The sequence below is a fragment of the Hypanus sabinus genome, chromosome 12 (assembly GCF_030144855.1).
Source record: "Hypanus sabinus isolate sHypSab1 chromosome 12, sHypSab1.hap1, whole genome shotgun sequence".
Taxonomy (NCBI): Eukaryota; Metazoa; Chordata; class Chondrichthyes; order Myliobatiformes; family Dasyatidae; genus Hypanus; species Hypanus sabinus.
The window spans coordinates 107040354-107065837 of NC_082717.1; the positions used below are offsets into that span (position 1 = coordinate 107040354).

The 25484-nt window shown below is 44.9% G+C and overlaps 1 protein-coding gene across 1 annotated transcript in view; it reads left to right on the forward strand.

The window, feature by feature from the left end:
- LOC132402422 (beta-taxilin-like) overlaps positions 1-25484 on the forward strand; it is a 71375-nt gene that overhangs the window by 37847 nt on the left and 8044 nt on the right. The window contains exons 3-7 of the mRNA XM_059985279.1: positions 2709-2800; positions 6939-7109; positions 10061-10255; positions 17400-17519; positions 21071-21145. Of these exons, the coding sequence (XP_059841262.1) occupies positions 2709-2800; positions 6939-7109; positions 10061-10255; positions 17400-17519; positions 21071-21145 (653 nt within the window). The remainder of the gene's footprint in view (positions 1-2708; positions 2801-6938; positions 7110-10060; positions 10256-17399; positions 17520-21070; positions 21146-25484) is intronic.

The following is a 25484-nucleotide window of genomic DNA, read 5'->3' on the forward strand; positions in this document are numbered from 1 at the left end:
CGAAACATTAAACTAATTCAAAGGAAGACATGGGAATCTGACATATGAGTCTAACTTCATGATTACTTTAAGCAAATTTCACAGAGTAGTGTGATGACATATGCCATTCATGTAGTTTTACATATATGAATTCTATGAACAACAAAGCATGCTTAATCAAATAATATTCTTATACTATTACTCAAATATTACTGAAATATTAAATACACAGCATAGGTCTTCCAATATTCAGTAGGCTTCAATGAAGCCCCTCCCTCATTCTTCTAAACTCCAGTGAGTACAGGCCCAGAGCCATCAGACAGTCCTCATACATTAACCCTTTCATTTCAGGTCTCAGTAGTCCTGTACCCTATCCTTTCCCATACGTCCAACCACTACTCTTGACACTTATCAGGGTGTAACTTACCTTGACTACCAGGATGTCTTTGGAATGTGGGAGGAATCCCACTAGACTTGTAGACTCAAGTACATTTATCCCCTGTCGTCATACTCTTGAATGGACCTTTTGTACAATTAAGATGATCATTTGTTCTTCCAGTCTACCTCGTTATGGCCTTTGAACATTACTTGTCTGCCAGTACTGCACTTTCTCTGTCATTGTAACTCTGTATTCTCTTTATATACACAAGAGATGCTGCAGATGCTGGAAATCCAGAGTAACACACACAAAATGGTGGAGGAACTCAGCAGGTCAGACTGCTCCTCGAGAGAGAGGAAGAAGCAGATGTTCCGAGCCAAGACTGAGGAAGGGTCTCTCTTTACTGTCTCAATGTACTCTTGAATGGAACAATATGCCTGGATGGCACACAAATATTAGCTTTTCACTGTACCTTGGTACATATCATGTTAACAAACTAACTACAAATTACCAATTGTACTTCACCAGTTTCTGTGACATCCAGAAACTTAATGGCAAAGAGGAGGAAGGGAGCTTCTACCATATACCCATTCTCTTTTTATTCATTTCCGCATTCTAGTTCCCCACTTGTCCCTTCTCTTTCCATCACCTCTCCCTGGTGCCCCTCTTCTTTCCCTTTCACCCATGGCCTTTTCTCATGTCCTATCAGATTCAACCCTTTACCTCTTCCACCTATCACCTCCCAGTTTCTCACATCATCCCCCCTCCCATCCACTCACTTTCCCCTCATCTAGTCTCACCTATCTGCCAGTTTGTACTCCTCCCTTCCTTCTTATTCTGGTTTCTTCCCCACTTCCTCTCCAGGCCTGATGAAGGGTTCAAAGCAAATTTATTTTCAAAGTAGATATATGTCTCCATATACAGCTCATAAATACATCTTCTTGCAGGCATTCACAAGAAACACAACAGAATCAAGGAAAGACCACACCCAACAGGGCAGACAAACAACCAATGTGCAAAAAAGACAGTGTAAATACAAAAAGTAAAGAAGAAAAAAAACAATAATAATAAATAAGTAATAAATGTCAAGAATATGAGATGAAGTGAGTCAAATGACGTTATCTCCTTTGGTTGAGGGTTAATAACTGTTCCTGAACCTGGAAGTGTGAGTTCTGAGGCTCCTGTATCTCCTTCCATCCTCCTGTGTAATGATCTGATCTGACAGAGATTTTTCACATTCTGACTGGTTAGTTGAATTAGAATTGGCCTAGTATTTTCCCATGTAGTAAGACAGTGTGAAAAGCTTGCTTGCAAACTGTTCAAAATAAATTCATTATCAAAGTAAATATATGTCACCAATTACAACCCTGAGATTCATTTTCTTGTGGGCATACGCAATAAATCTATAGAATAATAACCATAAGAGGATCAATGAAACTCTGCACCAACTTGGGTATTTAACCAGTGTGCAAAAGGCAACAAACTGAGCAAATCCAAAAAGAAAAAAAATAATAATAATAAATAAGCAATAAGCATCAAGAATATGTGATGAAGAGTCCTTGAAAGTGAGCCAACTGGTTGTGGGAACAATTCAATGATGAAGCAAGTGAAGTTGAGTGAAGTTATCCCATTTGAGCCTGATGGTTGAGTGGTAATAACTGTTCCTGAACCTGGTGGTGTGGAACCTGAGGCTCCTGTATCTTCTCCCTGGTGGCACAGTGAGAAGAGAGCACGACCTGGATGGTGGGGATCCCTGATGATGGATGCCACTTTCTCGCAAAAATGCTTTGTTAGATGTACTCAGTAGTGGAGAGAGCTTTTCCTGTGACAGACTCGGCCATATCCACTGTCTTGAAGGCTCTTCGATTTAAAGCAGCAGTGTTTCCATACCAGGCTGTGATGCAATCAGTCAATATACTCTCCATCACGCTCTTTGTCAAAGTTTTAGATGTCATGCCGAATCTACGCAAGGATCTAAGAAAGTCGGGGTGCTGTCATGCTTTCTTCATAATGCACTCACATGCTGGACCCAGCATTGGTTCTCCAAAACGATAACAGTGAGGAATTTAAAGTTGCTGATGCTCTCCACCTCTGATCCTCAATGAGGATTGGCTCATGGACCTCTGCTTTCCTGCCTCTGAAGTCAATAATTAGCTCCTTGGTCGAAACGTCTGTTTATTTCTCACCAGGGATGCTGACTGAGTTCCTTCAGCATTCTGTGGGTGTTGCTCTGGATTTCCAGCATCTGCAGAATCTCCTGTGTTTATAAATCACCTGTTGCTAGTTCCACATCGTCACCTCACTGAGGGTGAACAACATTTTGATTTTAACTTTGTGTCTTTATATATAGGGAAGGAGGTTGCGACTTTGATGCAGACTCTGAACAAGATAAGCTCACCTGAGGAGAGGCAAGAAATCCTGTTGCTGAAGTACTCAGAACTGGTCAGTAAAATGAAATACACCCACTGCATGATTCTTTTCCCACTCCTTACTGGGAATCACCTCAAGAGGCACAAAACTGCCTGGGAACTATTTCCTCATATGTCTTCACAAGGGCTCCACTCTGGGCAATGGAGGTTGGTCACCATCAGATTCGAGATCCAAGATTATTTTTCTTTTTTGTCCCATCTGGATCAAAACATATTGTCAAATGCAGCATAGAGCAAGCCGGCTTTTTCCACTGACTAGGTGTCATGGGTTAAAGGTGAAAGGTGAAAAGTTTAAGGGGAACACGAGGAGAAACTTCTTCACTGACAAAGTGGAATGAGCTGCCAGCTATGTGATGTGTGCAAGTTCGATTTCAATGTTCAAGAAAAGTTTAGATAGGTACATGGATAGTAGGGGTATGGAGGGCTATGGTCTGGTGCAGGTAGGTGGAAGAAGGCAGTTTTAATGGTTCAGCATGGACTAGATGGGCCAAAGGGCCTGTTTCTCTGCTGTACTTTTCTATGATTCAACAACTCTAAATGTGTGGTTTTGCATCAACAACCTACACAATCAGGGGACTAGACCATAAGACATAGACAGTGCAGGGGGCAACCAGTAAGTATCACTACATTTCTGGTGTCAATGTAGCATGATATTTCACCAACAAACAAGCAAGCAAGACCAGTCAACTTTGTTCCTCATAAAGTGCCAAAGTGAGTGCCATGGCAAAGGGTAGCGTAACAGTTAATGTAACACTATTACAGCGCCAGTGACACGGGGTCAATTCCCTCGCTGTCCGTAAGGAGTTTGCACATCCTCGCTGTGACTATGTGGCTTTCCTCAGGGTGCTCGGGTTTCCTCCCTCATCCCAAACATGTTAGCGTGTTGTGGGCACGCTACGTTGGCACAGGAAGTGTGATGACATTTGGCAGCTGCCCCCAGCACATCCCCAGGTTGTGTTGGTTGTTGACACAAACTTCAGATTTCACCGCGTGTTTCTATATACACGTAGCAAACAAAGATCATCTTTAAACTTTCTACTCTAAGCCCATAAATTCCTGAATTCAAACATTTAGATTATTAACAACTTGCTTTATATGACAGTTTCATAACAGCAGTATGTCCCAAATCACTGTATAGCCAGAGGTACTCTGAATTAGGCTATAGTCTATAAATGTTTCTAAGGGTGTGTAAAAAGGAAATCATCAGCTAAGATCAATATGGCTCCCTTAAAGACTAAGAAAGAAGACAATACAATGGGAGAAAAAGAAAATGACAGATGAATTAAACAAATATTTTGTCCTCATGGAAGAAACCAGAAAAAAATATGTCTGAGAAGCAATGAAGGGAAGTGGTTCCAGAAGAATGAAGAAGTGGTAGGAGTAAATATCAGGAAAAAAGTTTCTGATCACAGAGCATTACAATGCAGGACAGGTCCTTCGGCCCACAATATTGTGCTGGCCCTTTAACCTACTCTAAGATCAATCTACCCTTCCCTCCTACATAGCCCTCCATTTTTCTGTCATCCATGTACCCATATAAAAGTTTGTTGAATGTCTCTAATGTATCTGCCTCTACCTCCACCCCAGAAAGGGCATTCCATGCACCCACCACTTTCTGTGTAAAACACTTAACTCAGACATCCCCGAGTTCTCCTCCAATCACCTTAAAATTATCTGAAGAAACTAAGGGGCAACTAATAGGCAAAAATGACGGAGGAATTCGGCATGTCAGGCAGTATGTCTGGAGGGGAATAAGCAGTCAAAGTTTCGGGTTGAGATCCTTCATCGGCATATTAATGGGACTGACTCTCGATAAAAATCCGGGACCTGATCTACATCCTAGGGATTTGAAGGAGATACAGTGACTGTTATCTTCCAAAATTCCAAAGGTTTGAGAGTGGTTCCCACAGCATGGAAGAAAGGAATAAAAAAAAATTAACAGGAAGCATGACCAGTTAGCCTGGCACAAGTAATAGGGAAAATCTTAGAAACAATCTTTATAAAGTTGCAACATGGACCAGAGAAAATAATGCCAAGATCCCAACTTTTGCAATTGAGTTCCCAGCAGAACTATGGAGCCTCGCGCACTGAGCTTATTCAAGACAATGCTCCATACGGTTTTCAATATTAATGGATATTAATGCAGGACAGTGGTGTAGAGTGAAAAGATTAGTCAAAGCTTATTGAATGGTGCAACAGAAACAAGGGTTTAAATGGCCTGTGTATCTTGCATACATTATGTTCTAATGTGCTTATGGAGAATAATCCTATTCCTAATATTACCTTCCCTCTTTTCACAAACAGTAACTAATCATTCAGTCATGTGATGTACTTCCCTTGGGTCCTAGTGCCTGCAGTGTGATGTCCAACTTTCAGAAGAGAGTGAATTGCATTCCCGGGGTCCTGGGGCAGGTGGGGTCTCGACAGTTTGGAGAGTTTGCATCTTAACAGTCCTGAGAGGGATAATAAATCAGCTGTGAATTGCTCTGGAAAATACTGATCACTCCAAGTTAAAACCAGGCAACTGGAGAAAACCCATTTTCAACAGGGACAGTTCTGACTTGGGTGAATGGGAATATAAAATTAGCAATCCAAACAGTAACTGAGGCTTTCAGTACAGAGACTTTTTATTACCAGATTATGCATGTTCCCAAACTAGAGAAGGGAGAGAAAATATATAGAAAATGTCATGGATTGTCCAACGGAACAAAAATGAACAGGTGAAGGAGCAGAAGACAGGTATTAGAGTCACAGGGTCATAATGCACTTCAGCACAGCTTTCTTTTAAATCTCTCCCTTCTCAGCTGAAACCTGTCCCCTCTAATTTACCTGCCTTCATGATTTTGTACATCTCCCCCAGTCTCCTATGATCCAGCCTATCAAGCCCTCCAGATACAGCAACACCGTTGTCCATTTTTTCTGCACCCTCTCCAGCATAATGATATAGCTGGGAGACCAGAACGGCTCACAGTACTCCAAGTGTGTCTCATTAGTGACTTGTACAGTTTTAACACAAGGTTCCAGTTCCTACATTCAGTGCCCTGACAATGAAGGCAAGCCAAAAGCCTTTTTCACCGCTCTGTCTACCATGGGATCACTTTCAGGGAACTATGTACCTGCACCCCTGTGACTCTCTATTCTATAACACCATACGATTTACTGTGTATAACTGACCAAAGTGCAGCACCTCACCCTTAGTCATAGGCTCATGGAGAATGATAACTAAGAAATAGGCCCTTCAACCCATTTAGTCCATGCTGACCCGATCTTCTGCCTAGTCCCATCTACTGCACCTAGACCAAATCTTTCTATACCTCTATCCTCCACATACTTCCCAAATTTCTCTTAAATGTTAAAATACACCATTACTACTGGCAGCTGATTTCACACTCTCACCATCATTAGATTCAACTTAAATAGTTCACCCTTCACCCTAAACCTATGACCTCTAGTTCCATTCTCACCCAACCTGTGGGGAGGGAAAGCCCAGAAGCTCCATCAGTCATTCTCCCATTTCCACACTTGATCTAAGACCATAAGACTGTAAGACCATCAGATATAGGAGCATCAAATTTGCTCCACCAGTTCATCATGGTTGATGCATTTTCTTCTCAGTCCCAGTCTCCTGTCTTCTCCCCATAGCCCTTCATGTCCTGACTAATCAAAAATCTATCAACTTCTGCCTTAAGTATCCAACTTTAATCATCGAAAACTTTCTTCACTGTCCTAGCCACCAATTTTGGTGTCACCTGCAAATTTATTAACTATGCCATCTACATTGTCATCCTGATTGTTAATATAAATGAATAAACAACAGTGGACCCAGCAGTACATTATTTGTCACATGTCTCCAATCTGAAAGACTCTCTTCCTCCTTCCATCAAGATAATTTTGTATCCAAATGGCTAGCTCACCCTGGATCCCATCTATTCTAACCTTCTGGTCCCGCCTAGCATGTGGGACCTTGTCAAAAGCCATGGTTAAAGTCCATACAGATAACATCTACCAACCCAACCTTGTCAATCTTTTACTCACCTCTTCAAAAAGCACAATCAAACTAGTGAGATATGATTTTCAAAGCACAAAGCTATCCTAACTGTCCGTAAAAGTCCCTGCCCTTCTAAATGTTGATCCTTGTTGTCTGTCTTCAGCTGGAGGAGTACCGGGCTGAGCAGAAACAGAGGAAGTCACTCCAGAGGAAACAGGTTCAGCTCACCAAGGAGAAGGACCACCTGCAGAGTGAGCACACCAGGGCAATCCTGGCCCGCAGCAAGCTTGAGAGTCTGTGCCGGGAACTTCAAAGACACAACAAGACCCTCAAGGTGAGTGGCAACCCACCTTAGTGGTCCAGCTAAGTTACATGGAAATCATTAAACCCACGATGAGCATGTAGATCTCCCTGACAGATATTACTGACCCAGCTGTCTGCTGAGGGGTGGGGCGGAATGGGGAGGAAAAGGTGGAATCACACAGGTGGGGTGATCCAGATGAATGTGAATCACACAGGTGGGGTGACCCAGGTAAGGGTGGAATCACACTGGTGGGGGGGGTCCAGGAGAGGGGGAATCACACAGGTGGGGTGACCCAGGTGAGGGGGAAATTGCACAGGTGGGGTGACCCAGGTGAGGGGGAAATCACACAGGTGGGGTGACCCAGGTGAGGGGGAATCGCACAGATGGGGTGACCCAGGTGAGGGTGGAATCACACAGGTGGGTTGACCCAGGTGAGGGGGAATCGCACAGGTGGGGTGACCCAGGTGAGGGGGAAATCGCACAGTTAGGGTGACCCAGGTGAGGGGGAAATTGCACAGGTGGGGTGACCCAGATTAGGGGTTTGGTCACACTGATGAGATGGTGGATCACAGAGTTAGGGTGTGGATCACACAGATAGCCAGAACCATGTATGGGATCACGGTCATGAGGGGAGATCATATGAGATATCGCATACATAAAAGGGTGGATCACAATGGGTGGGATCACAAGTAAGGGAAACAGGATTAGAAGCCGACAATATAATAATAGCCCATCGATCCATCGCCACCCCCTCTCACCAGCTATATCTTTGCTGAAGTCACTCTTTACTGAAGCAGGACCCAAAAGAAAGAACCCACACAGCCAGGTGCTTTGAGAGAGGGTTAACTCTTGCCTCCAGGCTGAATCAGCCATCAATGCTGTCAAAGAATTTGGCGATTTTTTAAATTCAAAAACCATAAGACAAAAGAGCAGAAATGATGTATAACCCCCCCACCCCGCCCCCAACTTCATTCTCCTGCCTTATCCACTTAACTTTTGATAATCAAGGGCCAGTCAGCCCATGCTTTAAATATACTCAATGACTTAATCTCAACAGCCGCCTGTCAATGAACTTCATGATCTTCTGGCTAAACTCATCTTTATCTCTGTAGTAAATCTATGCCCCTCTATTCTGAGGCTATGCCCCCTGGTCCTAGACTCCCCCATTGTCGGAAATATCCTCTCTGCATCCACTCTATCTAGGCTTTTCAATATTCAGTAGCGTTTCAATGAGGTACCCCTTCGTTCTTCTAAATCGCAGCAAGAACAGGCCCAGTGCCATCAAACCGTTCCTTATAGAGTAACTGAGATCCTTTCATTCCCGAGATCATTCTCAAGCACCTCCTCTGAGCCTTCTCCAAAGCCAACACATCTCTCCCTGGATAATGGGCCCAACACTGCTCACAATACTCCGAACGCTATCTGACCAATGACTTCTTAAGGCCTCAGCTATTTGAATAAATATTCAAATAACTGAAAATATTAATTAATTTAAATAACAAAACTGAAACTGACAAATATTGGAAAATTCTCAGAAGCAGTGAAATGCATTAAAATTAACTAAATTTTTATATATATATATATATATATATATATATATATTTATTTATTTATTTATTTAAGTTTCATGACATATTTACCATCCATTTAAGCAGATAGCTCTCTGGACCTGTGTAATGGTTGTGTTCATGACATAAAAAGGTTGGGAACCCCTGGTCTGCAGGAACACCAGCAGAATCCGCAGAGGAAGCTCTGTGAAGGCAGTCATGGGCTTTCCATGAGCATGATAAGCTCACCATGATGTAAGATATCATGAAGACCATAAGGTATAAGAGCAGAATTAGAACATTTGGCCCATCGAATCTGCTCTACCATTTCATCATGGCTGATCATGGCTCAATCTCCAGCCTTCTTCTATCCCTTCATGCCCTGACTAATCAATTAACCACTGCCTTAATAATACCCAATGACTGTCCTTGGCAAGTTTTTTTACAGAAGTGGTTTGCCATTGCCTTCTTCTGGGCAGTGACTTCACAATTCAGGTGACCCCAGCCATTATCAATACTCTTCAGAGATTGTCTGCCTGGCGTCAGTGGTCACATGAGCAGGATTTGTGATATGCACCAGCTGTTCTTCTGACCATCCACTGCCTGCTCCTATGGCTTCAAGTTTGGGGTTGGGGGTGGGCAGTCACTTACCAGGTGCTATGCCTTCCCACGCGTGACCTGCAGGCTAGTGGAGGGAAGAAGTGCAGGTCGGGCAGCATCTATGGAGAGAAATCAACAGACTCTTCTTTCAGGATGCCACTGAACCTGCTGAGTTCCTCCAGCATTTTGTGAGTGGCATTCTCTAAGCACATTTCCCAGCTAGTAAACTGGCCACCTTAAATTGCCCCCAGTGTATAGGTGAGTGGTAGAACCTTGGAGGAGTTGATGTCAATATGGGGAGAATAAATGGGATTAGTGTTCATTGGGGCTGAATGGCTGGCACAGATGTGATGGACTGAAGGGCATTCTTCCACATTGTAGAACTGACTGTCCTAACTCCTTCTCCTTCCCCCCTTCTCCTTTTCCTCTCTTTCACTCTTTATATCTTCTCTACTTCCTTCTTTCTCATCAACATGGAGTCATACAGCATGGAAAGGCCCTTCAGCCCATCTGTTCCATGCCAACCAACATGCCCGTCTCAGCTAATCCGATTTGACTGTATTTGTCCCATTTCCCTCTAAACCTTCCCTATCCATGTAACTGTCCGGCTGTATTTTAACGGTTGTTATTGAGGGAAGTTGGGACTGAGTTTGCCTGCTGTGCAGAAGTTCATACCTTCTTTCTCCATAATGCAGTTATCCATTATATTGTCACTTCTTTCCACCTCCCATCCTCCCTTCCCCCCCCCCCTGTTTCTTGCCCTTATTCTTTCTCTCTCTCTTTATCACTCACTCCCTCAAATTCTTGCCATCGGCCCTGCTGCCTCCTGAGCAGGAGGAGAGTTTGCAGCGGGCGAGGGAAGAGGAGGAAAAACGCAAAGAGGTGACCAAACACTTCCAGGACACCCTGGCCGATATCCAGTCCCAGATAGACCAGCAAACCCAGCGGAACGTCAAACTGTACGAGGAAAACACCGAGCTCTCCAGCAAGCTGAAAGACATCATTGAACAATACGACTTGCGAGAGGAGGTAAGGAACAGGGGCAGGAGTCTGGTCAGCACATACGGTGACTGCCCGAATCCCGGCCATACCACTGAGGCTTTATAAGGCATCGGTCAGACTGCATCAGGAATATTTCAGGTCCTGTCTCTAAGGAAGGGGAGGGCCCAGAGAAGGTTCACAAGAGTAATCCTAGGAATGAAAGGGTTAACATATGAAGAGTATTCGATGTCTGTGGACGTGTACTCACTGGAATTCAGAAGGATGGCAATGAACTGTACCGAATACTGAAAGTCTAGATAGAACTGATGTGGAGACGATGTAGGAGAACCTAGTATACAAGGGCATAGCCTTAGATAGAAGGATGTCCCTTTACGTTAGAGATTAGGAGGAATTTCTTTAGCTAGACGGTGGTAAATTCATTGTCCCAGTCGGCTGTGGAGACCAAGTCACTGGGTGTATTTAAGGCAGAGATTGATGGGCTTTTGATTGGTAAAGGGTTAATAATTAGAGTGGGATGGCTGGGAGAATGGGGTTGAAAAAATCAGCCATGAACGAATAGTGGAGCAGATTCAGTCGGCCGAATGGTCTACTGCTTCTCCAAGATCCATGTCTGATGGTCCAAGGGCTTTATTCCAGGCATGTAAAGAACATCTGAATATGTGGAGTCACTATTACAGAGAGACAAGACAAATAGAATCTGAGCATTCTTGTGACTACTTTTATAAACAAGAGACAAGAGAATAAGAGGAAGAGCGGGATTGACAAGGAGCTAACAATTACCAACATAACCTCCTGATGGGACTCAGTGGGCTGGAGAGCCTAATTCTGCTCCTATATCTTATGCTCCGATGATGTTTCCAATATCTAGAGACCTCACCCAGTCTTGGACAGCCTTCCTAGCATTTTGTGTTTTCAAAGCCAATAATAGGAAGAGGTTGGATGGGCAAGTGTGCCACAGAATCACATTAACCTTAAAATGGTGGAATGAGAAGGAAACTGTTGAAAGGGTTAACCTGTGAAGAGCACCTGATGGCCAGATCAGAGGATTCGAAGTGTTTATATTATCAAAGTACGCATGCAGTACACAACTCTGGGATTCGACTTCCTCACAGACAGCCACAAAACAGAGAAGACCCATAGAACCCATTCAAAGAAACAACATCATCAACCCACCCCCCATGAGCAAAAACAATCAGATTGCACAAACAGCAAAGAGAAACAGAATATAAAACATATTCAAAAGGCATATTTCAGTTCAGCTCGGTGTTCAGTATCTGTAGGTCATCCCAAAGCAAGATCACCCAAACTAGCATGAAAAGAAGGTGCAACCAGAAACTAGAACACATATCATTAAGGTGTATTATAGACCACAATCCAAAAACGGCTTCAATTAAACCTCGCTCCGGCACCATCCTCCGACAGCAACGGGGGAGAGAGAGATCTTTTGAACACGATTGACCTTCCCTTGGGAGCAGAGAGCGAGAAGGAGAGAGAGACAGTCACATGCAGACACCCCCCTTAAGCAGCAACGAGCGAGAAGCAGGTAGATGGCACTGAACGTCATTTGCCTCCGCACCCGCCTCGATGATTCTTCCTCAGCGCTTTGATCGGCAAGAGATAGAGTTGATTATAGGCACACATCCTGTCTCCAGGCCTCCCAGCCTCCATCCCTAGCGCCTTGCTCGCAGCCTCGTTGTACACTTCAGAGACCACAAAGTCCAGATTGCCCGATCTGCCTGAAAGCACCCACCAGAATGTAGGTAACGGGCTCCAACAGACAGACAGACAGACAGACATACTATATTGATCCTGAGGGAAATTGGCTTTCAACGGTAGCAGAACCACATCTGAAATAAAAAGAAGACGTAAAAGAAATGAAAGAAGTTGCTCTGTGAACCATCTTGCAATGTTCACTGGCCCAGATCAGGTCCTGATAATCATCTCCAATGTGAATTGTCCCACCCTGTGATGTTCACCGGCCCAGATCAGGTCCTGATAATCATCTCCAATGTGAATTGTCCCACCTTGTGATGTTCACCGGCCCAGATCAGGTCCTGATAATCATCTCCAATGTGAATTGTCCCACCTTGTGATGTTCACCGGCCCAGATCAGGTCCTGATAATCATCTCCACAAGAATGTAAATTTTCCCACTTTGTGATGTTGAATGATGACAGTGACAGTTACACTTGTGCAGTGTTTCTTTAGACGATGAACCCTGTGTGAGAGAGTTTTTAAAGTGGAAAATCCATTGCACGGGCAGTTCCACTCTCTTGACGTTAGGAGACCGGGTCCAGCGGTATGAGTAATTGTCACAACCCGGAGTCGTCCTTGGTTGCAGTGGGTGACCATGAAGTGCCCTGTGATGTCCTTCACTCTCCACGAAGAGCTGCAGAACTGCCTTCTTGGCCATTGGATCTCATCCACTCGGTCCCATGCTAGGGCAGGCACTACCCTACTTCAGCAGGCCACCCTCACCTGCCGTAGCCCGTCTGTCGAAGCGCTGTGCCGGCGTGTGGCCGCAGTCGCACGCAAACAGCTACTCGGACCCACGGGTGAGAGCTGAGTGTCCATTGGAGACCAAAGGTGAGCTGTCTCACAATGGACAGGACCAGCCCCTTCACCAGAGGAGCAACCCCTCCCTGGATACCCCAGACACCGAGGGCACTGTACTGGCGTCACTCTCCTACTGTGTGTTCATCTGTCCTGCTACTACCTGGAAGAGCTCCTCTTGCCAGGAGTTGCTTATTACTTTATCATTTATCTGTGTACGGATACTCCTGCTCCTAACGTCACTTTATGTACACACACAATCAATCAATCGATGAATATAAGCTCATCTTCATCCTCTACAGTTGTTGTGTTTCATAGGGGACTGCTTTCATATTTACCTTTATTGCGTTTTTACGCTGCCGGGACAGCAACCTTCTTTATACACGTGTACTGAAGAGCTGACAACAAACTTTGAGTCCTGAATCTTGAATTTTGAAATTTCACAGCATACGGCAACGACAGTAAAGCGGATTCAGATTCTGAATTCCCGAATGACCCGCTCCTGAATGGGATGCTACCACGGCAAACAGAGGTTCCGTGAACTGCAGGCCACTGACAGCCACATGAGGAAGGCGCACGGTGTTATTTTAGGCTTCGTGACATAGCACTCCCGGTGATCACCACCCACCCAGCCGTCAATGGAACCACACTGATACACATCTCCGAAATAGAAAGCAAATTAACCTCCAGTTTGAGACAGAGGCAAGGTATTATTCTGTGTCGCTGAGTGAGACAGAAACTGCATTGTGTGGACTGGAAGGCTCTATAATGGGTAGTTAAACTGCCCAAAGCATCACCTTCACCAGCCTATCCGCTATGAAGGACATATATGCAGAAAGCTGCCAGAAGAAAGCCAGTAACATCATCAAAGATCCCACCCACCCTGTTCACGGACTGTTTGTCCCACTCCCTTCAGGGAGAAGGCTGTGTAGCATCCACGCCAGGACCATCAGACTCAAAAACAGTTACTTTCCCCAAGCAGTCAGGCTGAGCAAAATCTCCACCCACTAACCCACCCCTCCACAGCCCCGACCACCACTACATACACACCCCCTAGTGTCACTTTATGTACACACATACAACCAGTCCTTGTACATTGTGATTTGTAGGAAACGGTTCAAAGAAAAACATCAGCTTCCCCCCACCCCCCACTCCCACAAGTAAAAGCACAAACAAATAGCGCAAACAGCAACAAGAAAGAAGCAAAAACACAAAAAATAAAAAATGTAAAATCAGAAGAGTCCGATTGAACTATAAGCCAATCCATAAGCCGCAAACCCAGAACGTCGGTACCATCCTCTGACACATTGAAGAAGAGGGAAAGCATTCGAACGCAGGGACCTTCCTCTGGGGCAGAGAGACTGTTTCATGCAGGCACCTCCCTCCAGCAGCAGCGAGTGAGAGGCTGGTAGGCAGCACTGAACACTCGCACACCTCAACCTTCCCCGATGCTTTAATAAGTGAGGTTGGAAAGAAATGGAGTAAATTTTGGGCTTGTCTTTAAGGTTCTTAGACCCGATGCTGCTCACCTCCTTGAACGTTCTCAGAGACAGCAAGGATCCAGGTTGCTCAATCGGCTCGAAAACACATGCTTCAGACTGTAGATCACAGACTCCAACAGCACCAAAAACACATTTAAAAGAAAAAGAAGATGTACCAGTGAAAGCAACTGTTTTGTGGACTATCTGGATTACGTGATTAGTAAGGGTGTCAAAGGTTACAGAGAGAATGGAGTTAAGAGTTTCTTTACTCAGAGAGTGATAGCTGTGTGGAATGAGCTTCCTGTAGAAGTAGTAGAGGCCAGTTCAGTTGTGTCATTTAAGGTAAAATTGGATAGGTATATGGACAGGAAAGGAGTGGAGGGTTATGGGCTGAGTCTGGGTAGGTGGGACTAGGTGAGATTACGAGTTCGGCACGGACTAGGAGGGCCGAAATGGCCTGTTTCCTGCTGTGATTGTTATATGGTTATATGTTATATGTTAGGATAAATCAATGGAATGGTGTAGCAGTTTTAAAGGGCTGAATGGCCTAATCCTGCTCCTACACACAGAGGCCACTGATTAGATGAACCTGTACACCTGCTGGTTAATGCAAGTATCTAATCAGCCAATCACGTGGCAACAACTCGATGCATAAAAGCATGCAGACATGGTCAAGAGGTTCAGTTGTTTAGACCAAACATCAGCATGGGGAAGAAATTTGATCCAAGTGGCTTTGTGGAACGATTTTTGATACCAGATGGGCTATCTCAGAAACTGCTGTCCTCCTGGGGTTTCAACAAAGTCTCTAGAGTTTACAGAGAATGGTGTGAAAAGCAAAAGATCCCCAGTGAGCGGCAGTTCTTTGGATGAAATGCTTTGTTAATGAGAGAGGTCAGAGTAGAGTGGCCAGACTGGTTCAAGCCAGTAGGAAGGAGACTTTTACTCATGCTACAACAGTGGTGTGCTGAAGCATATCTCTCAGTACACATGTTGAACGTTGAAGTGGATGGTCTACAGCAGCAGAAGACCATGAACATACACCCAGTGGCCACTTTATTAGGTACAGGATGTGCCCAGTTTATTAGGTACCCAATAAAGTGATCGCTGTCAATAGACAATAGACCATCGACAATAGGTGCAGAAGTAGACCATTCGGCCCTTTGAGCCTGCACTGCCATTCTGAGATCATGGCTGATCATCTACTATCAATACCCGGTTCCTGCCTTGTCCCCATATCCCTTGATTCCCCTATCCATAAGATACCAATCTAGCTCCTTCTTGAAAGCATCCAGAGAATTGGCCTCCATTACCTTCCGAGGCAGTGCATTCCAGACCCTCACAACTCTCTGGGAGAAGAAGTTTTTCCTTAACTCTGTCTAAATGATCTACCCCTTATTCTCAAACCATGCCCTCTGGTACTGGACTCTCCCAGCATCTGGAACATATTTCCTGCCTCTATCTTGTCCAATCCCTTAATAATCTTATTTGTTGCAATCAGATCCCCTCTCAATCTCCTTAAATCCAGCATGTACAAGCCCAGTCTCTCTAACCTCTCTGCGTAAGACAGTCCAGACATCCCAGGAATTAACCTCGTGAATCTACGCTGCACTTCCTCTACAGCCAAGATGTCCTTCCTTAACCCTGGAGACCAAAACTGTACACAATACTCCAGGTGTGGGCTCACCAGGGCTCTGTACAAATGCAAGAGGATTTCCTTGCTCTTGTACTCAATTCCCTTTGTAATAAAGGCCAACATTCCATTAGCCTTCTTCACTGCCTACTGCACTTGCTCATTCACCTTCAGTGACTGATGAACAAGGACTCCTAGATCTCTTTGTATTTCTCCCTTACCCAACTCTACACTGTTCAGATAATAATCAGCCTTCCTGTTCTTACTCCCAAAGTGGATAACCTCATACTTATTCACATTAAACATCATCTGCCAAGTATCTGCCCACCCACCCAGCCTATCCAAGTCACCCTGAATTCTCCTAACATCCTCATCACATGTCACACTGCCACCCAGCTTAGTATCATCAGCAAATTTGCTGATGTTATTTTCAATGCCTTCAGCCAAATTGTTGACGTAAATTGTAAATAGCTGTGGTCCCAATACCACCAGCCATTCCGAGAAACACCCATTCACCGCTACCCTTTGCTTTCTATCTGCTAACCAGTTTTCTATCCATGTCAATGTCTTCCCCCCCCGATGCCCTGAGCTTTGATTTTACCCACCAATCTCCTATGTGGGACCTTATCAAATGCCTTCTGAAAATCGAGGTACACTACATCCACTGGATCTCCCCCATCTAACTTCCTGGTTACATCCTCGAAAAACTCCAACAGATTAGTCAAGCATGATTAGTCGACCCAATCCTATCACTGCTATCTAGATATGCCACTATTTCATCCTTAATAATGGACTCTAGCATCTTCCCCACCACCGATGTCGATAGTTCTCTGTTTTCTCCCTCCCTCCTTTCTTAAAAAGTGAGATAACATTAGCCATTCTCTAATCCTCAGGAACTGATCCTGAATCTAAGGAACATTGGAAAATGATTACCAATGCATCCACAATTTCCAGGGCCACCTCCTTTAGTACCCTAGGATGCAGACCATCTGGACCTGGGAATTTGTCAGCCTTCAGTCCCAACTGTCTTCTCATCACCGTTTCCTTCCTAATGTCAACCTGTTTCATTTCCTCTGTTCCCCTATGTCCTTGGCCCATCCATACATCTGGGAGATTGCTTGTGTCTTCCTTAGTGAAAACAGATCTAAAGTACTCATTAAATTCTTCTGCCATTTCTCCGTTTCCCATAACAATTTCACCCAATTCATTCTTCAAGGGCCCAACATTGTTCTTAACTATCTTCTTTCTCTTCACATACCTAAAAAAGCTTTTGCTATCTTCCTTTATATTCCTGGCTAGCTTGCGTTTGTACCTCATTTTTTCTCCCTATATAGACATATAGTCTATGTCCTATAGTCTTATGGAAAAGCCAGCGATAACCCCTTAACATTCAATAACATTCCCATCACTGAATTTTCCCACTACCAGTGTCCTGCGATTAACCACCAACTCATTTTCATTCCAATTCTGCAAACGTACTAAGCACACCTTGTACATTCTCAATGCAGCACTTCGAGAAGGTCTTCAAGCACAGGGAGCTACAGCAACAACTGGCAGATGCAAAACTCCAACAGGCACAAGAATTGCTGAAGGACGCCGAGGAGCGACATAGCCAAGAACGGGAATATGCAAGTATTAGCCATGCGTGCATCCCACGGGCGGACATGTCCATCTCATTCCTTGTATCTCTTCACTTGCCATTCACCTCACCTTTGTAGGTGTTGGTCTGTGACTAGACCATCCAATATTCCACAAAATTTAAAGGGGAAAGTTTTTTACACAGGGGGCAGTGGGCATGTGGAATGAGCTGCTGGACGAAGTGATAGAGATGGGAACCTTTGTAAGGTTTAAAACACAAGGGATTCTTCAGATGCTGGAAAATGTTCAGAGTCAGAATCAGGTCTATTATCGCTGACGCCTGCCCTGAAGTGTGACCCTGTCTACCCATGATGCCACTTTCAGTGAATTACGAACCTGTATTCCCAGATCCCTTTGTTCTACCATGCTCCTCAGGGCCTTACCGCTCACTGTGTGAGACCTACACCATTACATATGTTAAAACGTAGTGCAAAAAGTGAGCAAAATTGTGAGTTCGTGATCACTAGTGCAGGATTGTGTAAAGGATAACTTGTAGACTGTGCCGGTGTGGAGGGCAAATGCAATGTTAGTACTGTATTCATTTTGAGAAGGCTAGAATATAAAAGCAGGGAAGTGATACTGAGGCTTTATGAGGAATTGGTCAGACCGCACTTGGGTTATTATTTATTTATTATAGTTTTATTCTGGCCTGGTGAGCCATGCCATCCAGCAACTCCCCACAAATCCGATTTAGCCCTAACTTAACCATGAGACAATTTACAATGCCCATCTTTAGACTATGGGAGGAAAGTAGAGTACGTGGGTAAAGCCCTCGGGGAGGACCGACAGAGACTCCTCACAGGGGATGCTGGGATTGAGCTCTGAACTCCGAAACTCTGAGAAGTAATACTGTCATGCTAACTGTTATGCTAGCATAGCATCTGGTATCTAAGAAAAGATGTGTGGGCATTGAAGAGGGTCCACAGGAGGTTCATGAGAATAACTCCGGGAATGAAAATGTTATTGTGGAGGAGTGTGTGATGGTTCAGGGCCTGTGCTCACTGGAGTTTAGCAGAATGTGGGGTGGATCTCATTGAAACGTATCGAATATTGAAGGCCCATATGGAGTGGATGTTTCATATAGTAAGAAAGTCTAGGACCAGAGGGCACAGCCTCAGAATACAAGGATGTCCCTTTGGAACAGAGATGAGGAGGAATCCCTTTAGCCAGAGGTTACTGAATCCGTGGAATTCATTGCTACAGACAGCCATGGAGACCAAGTCATTGGGTATATTTTAAACCAGAGATTGATACGTTCTTGCTTAGTCTGAGCATCAAAAGTTAACGGGAGAAGGCAGGAGAATGGGGTTGAGAGGACTAACAACTCAGACATGATGGCAGGAGAATGGGGTTGAGAGGAATAACAACTCAGACATGATGGAACAGTGCAGCAGGCATGTTGGAACGGTGTAGCTGACATGATGGAATGGTGTAGCAGGCATGATGGAATGGTGTAGCAGACATGATGGCAGGAGAATGGGGTTGAGAGGACTAACAACTCAGGCATGATGGAACAGTCTAGCAGACATGATGGAACGGTGCAGCAGACATGATGGAATGGTGTAGCAGACCTGATGGAACAGTGTAGCAGACATGATGGCAGGAGAATGGGGTTGAGAGGACTAACAACTCAGACATGATGGCAGGAGAATGGGGTTGAGAGGACTAACAACTCAGACATGATGGCAGGAGAATGGGGTTGAGAGGACTAACAACTCAGGCATGATGGCAGGAGAATGGGGTTGAGAGGACTAACAACTCAGGCATGCTGGAACGGTGTAGCAGACATGATGGAACAGTGTAGCAGACATGATGGAATGGTGTAGCAAACATGATTGCAGGAGAATGGGGTTGACAGGACTAACACTTCAGACATAAAGGAACGGTCTAGCAGACATGTTGGAATGGTGTAGCAGACCTGATGGAACGGTGTAGCAGTCATGATAGCAGGAGAATGCCGTTGAGAGGACTAACAACTCAGACATGATGGAACGGTGTAGCAGACATGATGGAATGGTGTAGCAGACATAATGGGAGGAGAATGGTGTTAACAGGACTAACACTTCAGACATAAATGAACGGTGTAGCAGGCATGTTGGAACGGTGTAGCAGACATGATGGAATGGTGTAGCAAGCATAATGGAATGGTGTAGCAGACATGATGGGTGGAGAATGGGGTTGAGAGGACTAACAACTCAGACATGATTGAACGGTGTACAGACATGATGGAACGGTGTAGCAGATGTGATGAAATGGTGTAGCAGGCATGTTGCAATGGTGTAGCAGGCATGTTGGAATGGTGTAGCAGACATAATGGCAGGAGAATGGGGTTCAGAGGACTAACAACTCAGACATGATTGAACGGTGTACAGACATGATGGAACGGTGTAGCAGACATGTTGGCAGGAGAATGGGGTTGAGTGGACTAACAACAGACATGATGGAATGGTGCAGCAGACATGTTGGCAGGAGAATGGGGTTGAGTGGACTAACAACAGACATGATGGAACGGTGTAGCAGACATGTTGGCAGGAGAATGGGGTTGAGTGGACTAACAACAGACATGATGGAATGGTGTAGCAGACATGTTGGCAGGAGAATGGGGTTGAGTGGACTAACAACAGACATGATGGAATGGTGTAGCAGACATGTTGGCAGGAGAATGGGGTTGAGTGGACTAACAACAGACATGATGGAATGGTGTAGCAGACATGTTGGCAGGAGAATGGGGTTGAGTGGACTAACAACAGACATGATGGAATGGTGTAGCAGACATGTTGGCAGGAGAATGGGGTTGAGTGGACTAACAACAGACATGATGGAATGGTGTAGCAGACATGTTGGCAGGAGAATGGGGTTGAGAGGACAAACAACTCAGACATGATGGAACGGTGTGGCAGACATGTTGGCAGGAGAATGGGGTTGAGTGGACTAACAACAGACATGATGGAACGGTGTAGCAGTCATGATGGCAGGAGAATGGGGTTGAGAGGACTAACAACTCAGACATGATGGAACGGTCTAGCAGACATGATGGCAGGAGAATGGGGTTGAGAGGACTAACAACTCAGACATGATGGAACGGTGTAGCAGACATGATGGCAGGAGAATGGGGTTGAGAGGACTAACAACTCAGACATGATGGAACGGTCTAGCAGACATGATGGAACGGTGCAGCAGACATGATGGCAGGAGAATGGGGTTGAGTGGACTAACAATAGACATGATGGAACGGTGTAGCAGGCATGTTGGCAGGACTATTTGGGTTGGGAGCACTAACAACTCAGGCATGATGGAACAGTCTAGCAGACTCAATGGGCTCAATGGCCTAATTCTGCTCCTACAGAATGCCTTGTGGCCTGGCACACTGAGTTTCTCAGCAGACTGTGCATTTCTCCAGATTCCAGCATCTGCCATCTCCTCTGACCCAGTTGCTGAAGCAGTGGATCAGGGACAGGGTGAGTGAGGTGGTGAAGTGGTGAAACCAGAGGAGCACTGTTGTCCATGTCTGCTTATGGTCTCTCCCTCTCTCTACAAACAGCTCCTGACCCAGGCCGCAGAGTGGAAGGTGCAAACCAATATGATGAAGGAACAAGAGACGCTGCTGAAGGCCCAGGTTGGTGTCCTGCCGTTTCTGGCACAGGGACGCACACCATCTAGACGTTTAGTGCATGGCCTCACAGTGTACCATCCATGTCTCAGCTGCCAGCTCACTGATTGACAGTCTTTGCATGGGACAAATGCAGCCTCTGCCTCCTCAAATCGTGTTAGTGCACCTAATCCTAACGCGAGTGTGTTACTTTAACCTGTCATTTACTGCAAGAAATACTCCCTGGAGTGTTTTGTTAGCAAGCTCAACAAGTTTCCATGTGCATAATGTGAGCATTGGCATTTCCATCCATTTTCGCTTGAGGGAGTGAATAATATGTTGTACTGACCTTCGTTTGTCACTGAATTGATTTCAACCGCCATGAAGCAGCTCTGTAAAACTCTGGTTAGACAATAACACACCACAACTCTTCTCCATCTGGCAGAACTGGTCCTCACCCTCAACAGCTTTCTCCAGACTCAGGGGTGGGGGGTGTGTAGCCATGGGCACTGGCATGGGCCCCAGCTATACCTGACTTTTCATGGGCTATGCAGAACAGTCCATCTTCCAATCCTACTTCAGTAATGCTCCCCAAGTCTTACTCTGCTACATTAACCACCATATTGGGGCTGCTTCACTCACCCATGCTGAACTCATCAATTTCATCAACTTTGCCTCCAACCCTGACTTTAAATTCACTTGATCCATTTCTGGCATCTCCCCACACTTCCTTCATCTCTGGAGACAAACTGTCGACCAATATATTTTATAAACTTACTCGACTCCCACGGTTATCTTGACTATACCTCTTCCCACCCTGTCTCCTGTATGAATGCTATTCTCTTTCCTCAGTTCATTTTTTCTGCCGCTTCGGCTCCCAGGATGCAGCTTTCCTTTCAGAGATATCTTCCTTCTTCAGTGCGGAGTTTCCTTTTCTCCGGTACTGATGCTCTCCTCCATTTCCAGAACATCCACGCTCATGCCCCTCTCCCCACTGCCTTAACAGTGATAGAGCTCCTCGTGTCTTTAACTACCACCCCAAGAGCCTCCACACCCAATACATTGTCCCCTGTAACTTCTGCCATCCAAACAAAGGGATCCGACCACTAAATACATACTCACCACCTGCACCCCGCCTGCTTTCCATAGGGATCACTCCTTCTGTGATTCCCTTGTCTATTTGTCCCTCACCACTAATCTCCCTCTCAGCACTCATCCCTACAAGCAGCCAGAGGGCTACACCTGCTTATTCACCTTTTCCCTCACCTCCATTCAGGACCCAAACACTCATTCACCTGTGAATCTACTGGGTTGTCTATTATTTCCCGTGTTCTCAATTTGGCCTCCTCTACATTGGTGAGATCCATTGCAAATTGGGGGACCGCTTCATCGAGCACCTCTGCTCCTTCTACCAAAAGAGGAACTTCATAATGGCCAAACATTTTAAGTCCAATTCCCATTCCAATTCTGACATGTCGGTCCACAGCCTCCTCTTGTGACCAATGAGGCCACTCTCAATATGGAGGAGCAATGTGTAAAGCCTCCCAACCTGATGGCATGAATATCGATTTCTTCTTCCAGTAAAAAAAATTTCTCCCCCTCCCACAAAACCATAATACATTGGAGTAGAATTAGGCCATTCAGCCCATCGAGTTCAATCTGCTGTTTCATCATGCCTGATCTCCCCAAGACCACACTGCTTAGACTCCTGCGATTAACCCTGTACTCTACCTTCAAATTCGACCTCCCAAACTGTATCACTTCATGCTCTTCTGGACTGAAATAGATCAACTGGCTACCCAAGTGCTTGTGATTCATTGTTTAACCACCTCATAAGGTAAATTGGTGAATTGGTTTATTATAAACATGAGAAACTCTGCAGATGCTGGAAATCCAAAGCAAAACACACAAAATGCTGGAGGAGCTCAGCAGGTCGGGTAGCATCTGTGGAAATGAATAAGCACACGACGTTTTGGGCTGAGACCCTTCTTCAGGTCTGAAAAGGAATAGGGAAGATGCCAGAATAAAATTGTGAGGGAGGTGAAGGAAGATAGTTTGAAGGTGATAGACGAAGCCTCGTTAGTAAATGGCTGGAGAAGAAGGAATGGATCATTGGAGAAAGGGAAGGAGGAGGGGGCCCAGGGGGAAGAGATAGCCAGGTGAGAAGAGATAAGAGGACTTAATGGGGAATGGAAGAAAGGGGAGGTTTGCTAGAGCTGTTGGCGAGGATTTGAACTAATTCGGTAAGAGGATGGGAACTGGAGTGATAGGGCTTAAAGTAGCGATGTTGGTTTACAAGCAGATGTAGTGTATAGTGAGACAGTCAGGAAAATGATAAGGCAAAATTGCAGGATAGGTCGCAGTGCAAATGGGTGACAAATAGAGGTCTGAAGGTGCTATATTTGAATGCACGCAGTATATGAAATAAGGTAGATGATCTTGTAGTACAGTTACAGATTGGCAGGTATTGATGTGGTAGGCGTCACTGAGTCATGGCAGAAAGATGGTTGTAGTTGGGAGCTTATTATCCAAGGATACATCATCTACTGAAAGGACAGGCAGGTAGGCAGAGTGGCTCTGCTGATAAAAAATAAAAAATCTTTTAGAAAGAGATGACATAGGATCAGAGGGTAGAGGTAAGAAACTTGTTCCTGGTAACATCCTTGAAAAACTGAGTAAGATTGGTCATACATGACTTAAGATGCACAAAGCTATGCTGACTATCCCTAATCAGTCCCTGTGTATCCAAATACTCATTTATCCAATCCTCTAGAATACCTTCCAATAACTTTCCCACTACTAACATCAGGCCCACCATCAGGTCTACAATTCCCTGGTTTATTCTTAGGGCCTTTCTGATACAGTAGAACAACATTATCTATCCTCCAATACAACAGTACCTCACCCATGGCGAAGGATGACGTAAATATCTCTGCTAGGGCCCCTACACTTTCTGCACGCCTCCCACGGGTCCAAGGGAACACCTTGTCAGGCCCTGGGGATTTAGCCACCCTAATTTGCCTCAAGTGAGTAAGCACCTCCTCCTCTGCAATCTGTGCCAAGTCCATGACCCCACTGCTGTATTACCTCACTTCTATAGACTCCATGTCCATCTCACGAGTAAATACAGATGAAATAACATCCATTTAAGATCTCTCCCATCTCCTTCAGCTCCACACATAATTACCACTCTGATCTTCTAAAGGACTAATGTTGTCTCTTGCTATCCTTTCGCTCTTAGTATATCTGTAGAACCCATTCACCTTGTCTGCTAGAACAACCCCATGCCTTCTTTTAGCCCTTCAGATGACCTTCTCTAACATTTTATACTCCTCAAGCACCTTATTTGTTCCTACCTGTCCATATCTGCTATGCATCTCTTTCTTTTTCTTATCCAGGGCCTCAATATCTCTCAAAAACCATGGTCCCCAAGACCTGTTAACCTTGCCTTTTAGTCTGACAGGAACCTACACAATCTGTACTCTCAAAATTTCATTTTTAACCATCTCCCACTTATCAAGTACACCTTTGCCAGAAAACAACCTGTTCCAATCCATTCTTTTTGACAATCAGAATTGACTTTCTCCAATTTAGAAACTCAACCTGAGGACCTTTTCCATAATTACCTTAAAACAATTAGCACTGTGATCACTAAATGCAAAGTGTTCTTCTACAGAAGCTTCTGTCACCTGCCCCGTCTCATTCCCGATTAGCAGGTCAAGAACTGCACGTGCTCATGTTGGGATTTCTACGTACTGATTTGGAAACTTACCTGAATATGTCTGACAGAATATTTCCCATGCTACATTTTACAGTATGGGAGTCCCAGTCAATATATGGGAAATCACCTAGTATCACAACCTTATGTTTTTTTGCAACATTCTGCAATCTCTCTACAAATCTGCTCCTCTAAATCCTGTGGACTGTTGGGTGGTCTATAACATAATCCCATTAACATGGTCATACCTTACTTATTCCTCACTTCTACGCATAAAGCCTCACTAGATGAGCCCTCCAGCCTATCCTGACTGAGCACTGTTGTGACATTTTCCCAGACTAATACTGCCATTCCACCATAAGAAAGCAGCGTCCATCATCAAAGACCCCCATCATCCGGATCATATTCTCTTCTTGCTACTACCATTGGAAAGGAGGTAGAGGAACCCTTGGTTAAACACCACCAGGTTCAGGAAGAGTTCTTACCCATCAAACATCAGGCTCCTGAACCAAAGGGTATACTTCCACTCACCTCAATGCTGAAATAGTTCCACAACCTACAGACTCACTTTCAAGGACTCTACAACTCGTCGGTATTAGCTATTTTTATTTTCATGAGTTGTCTTTTGCACATTGGCTGTAGGTCAAT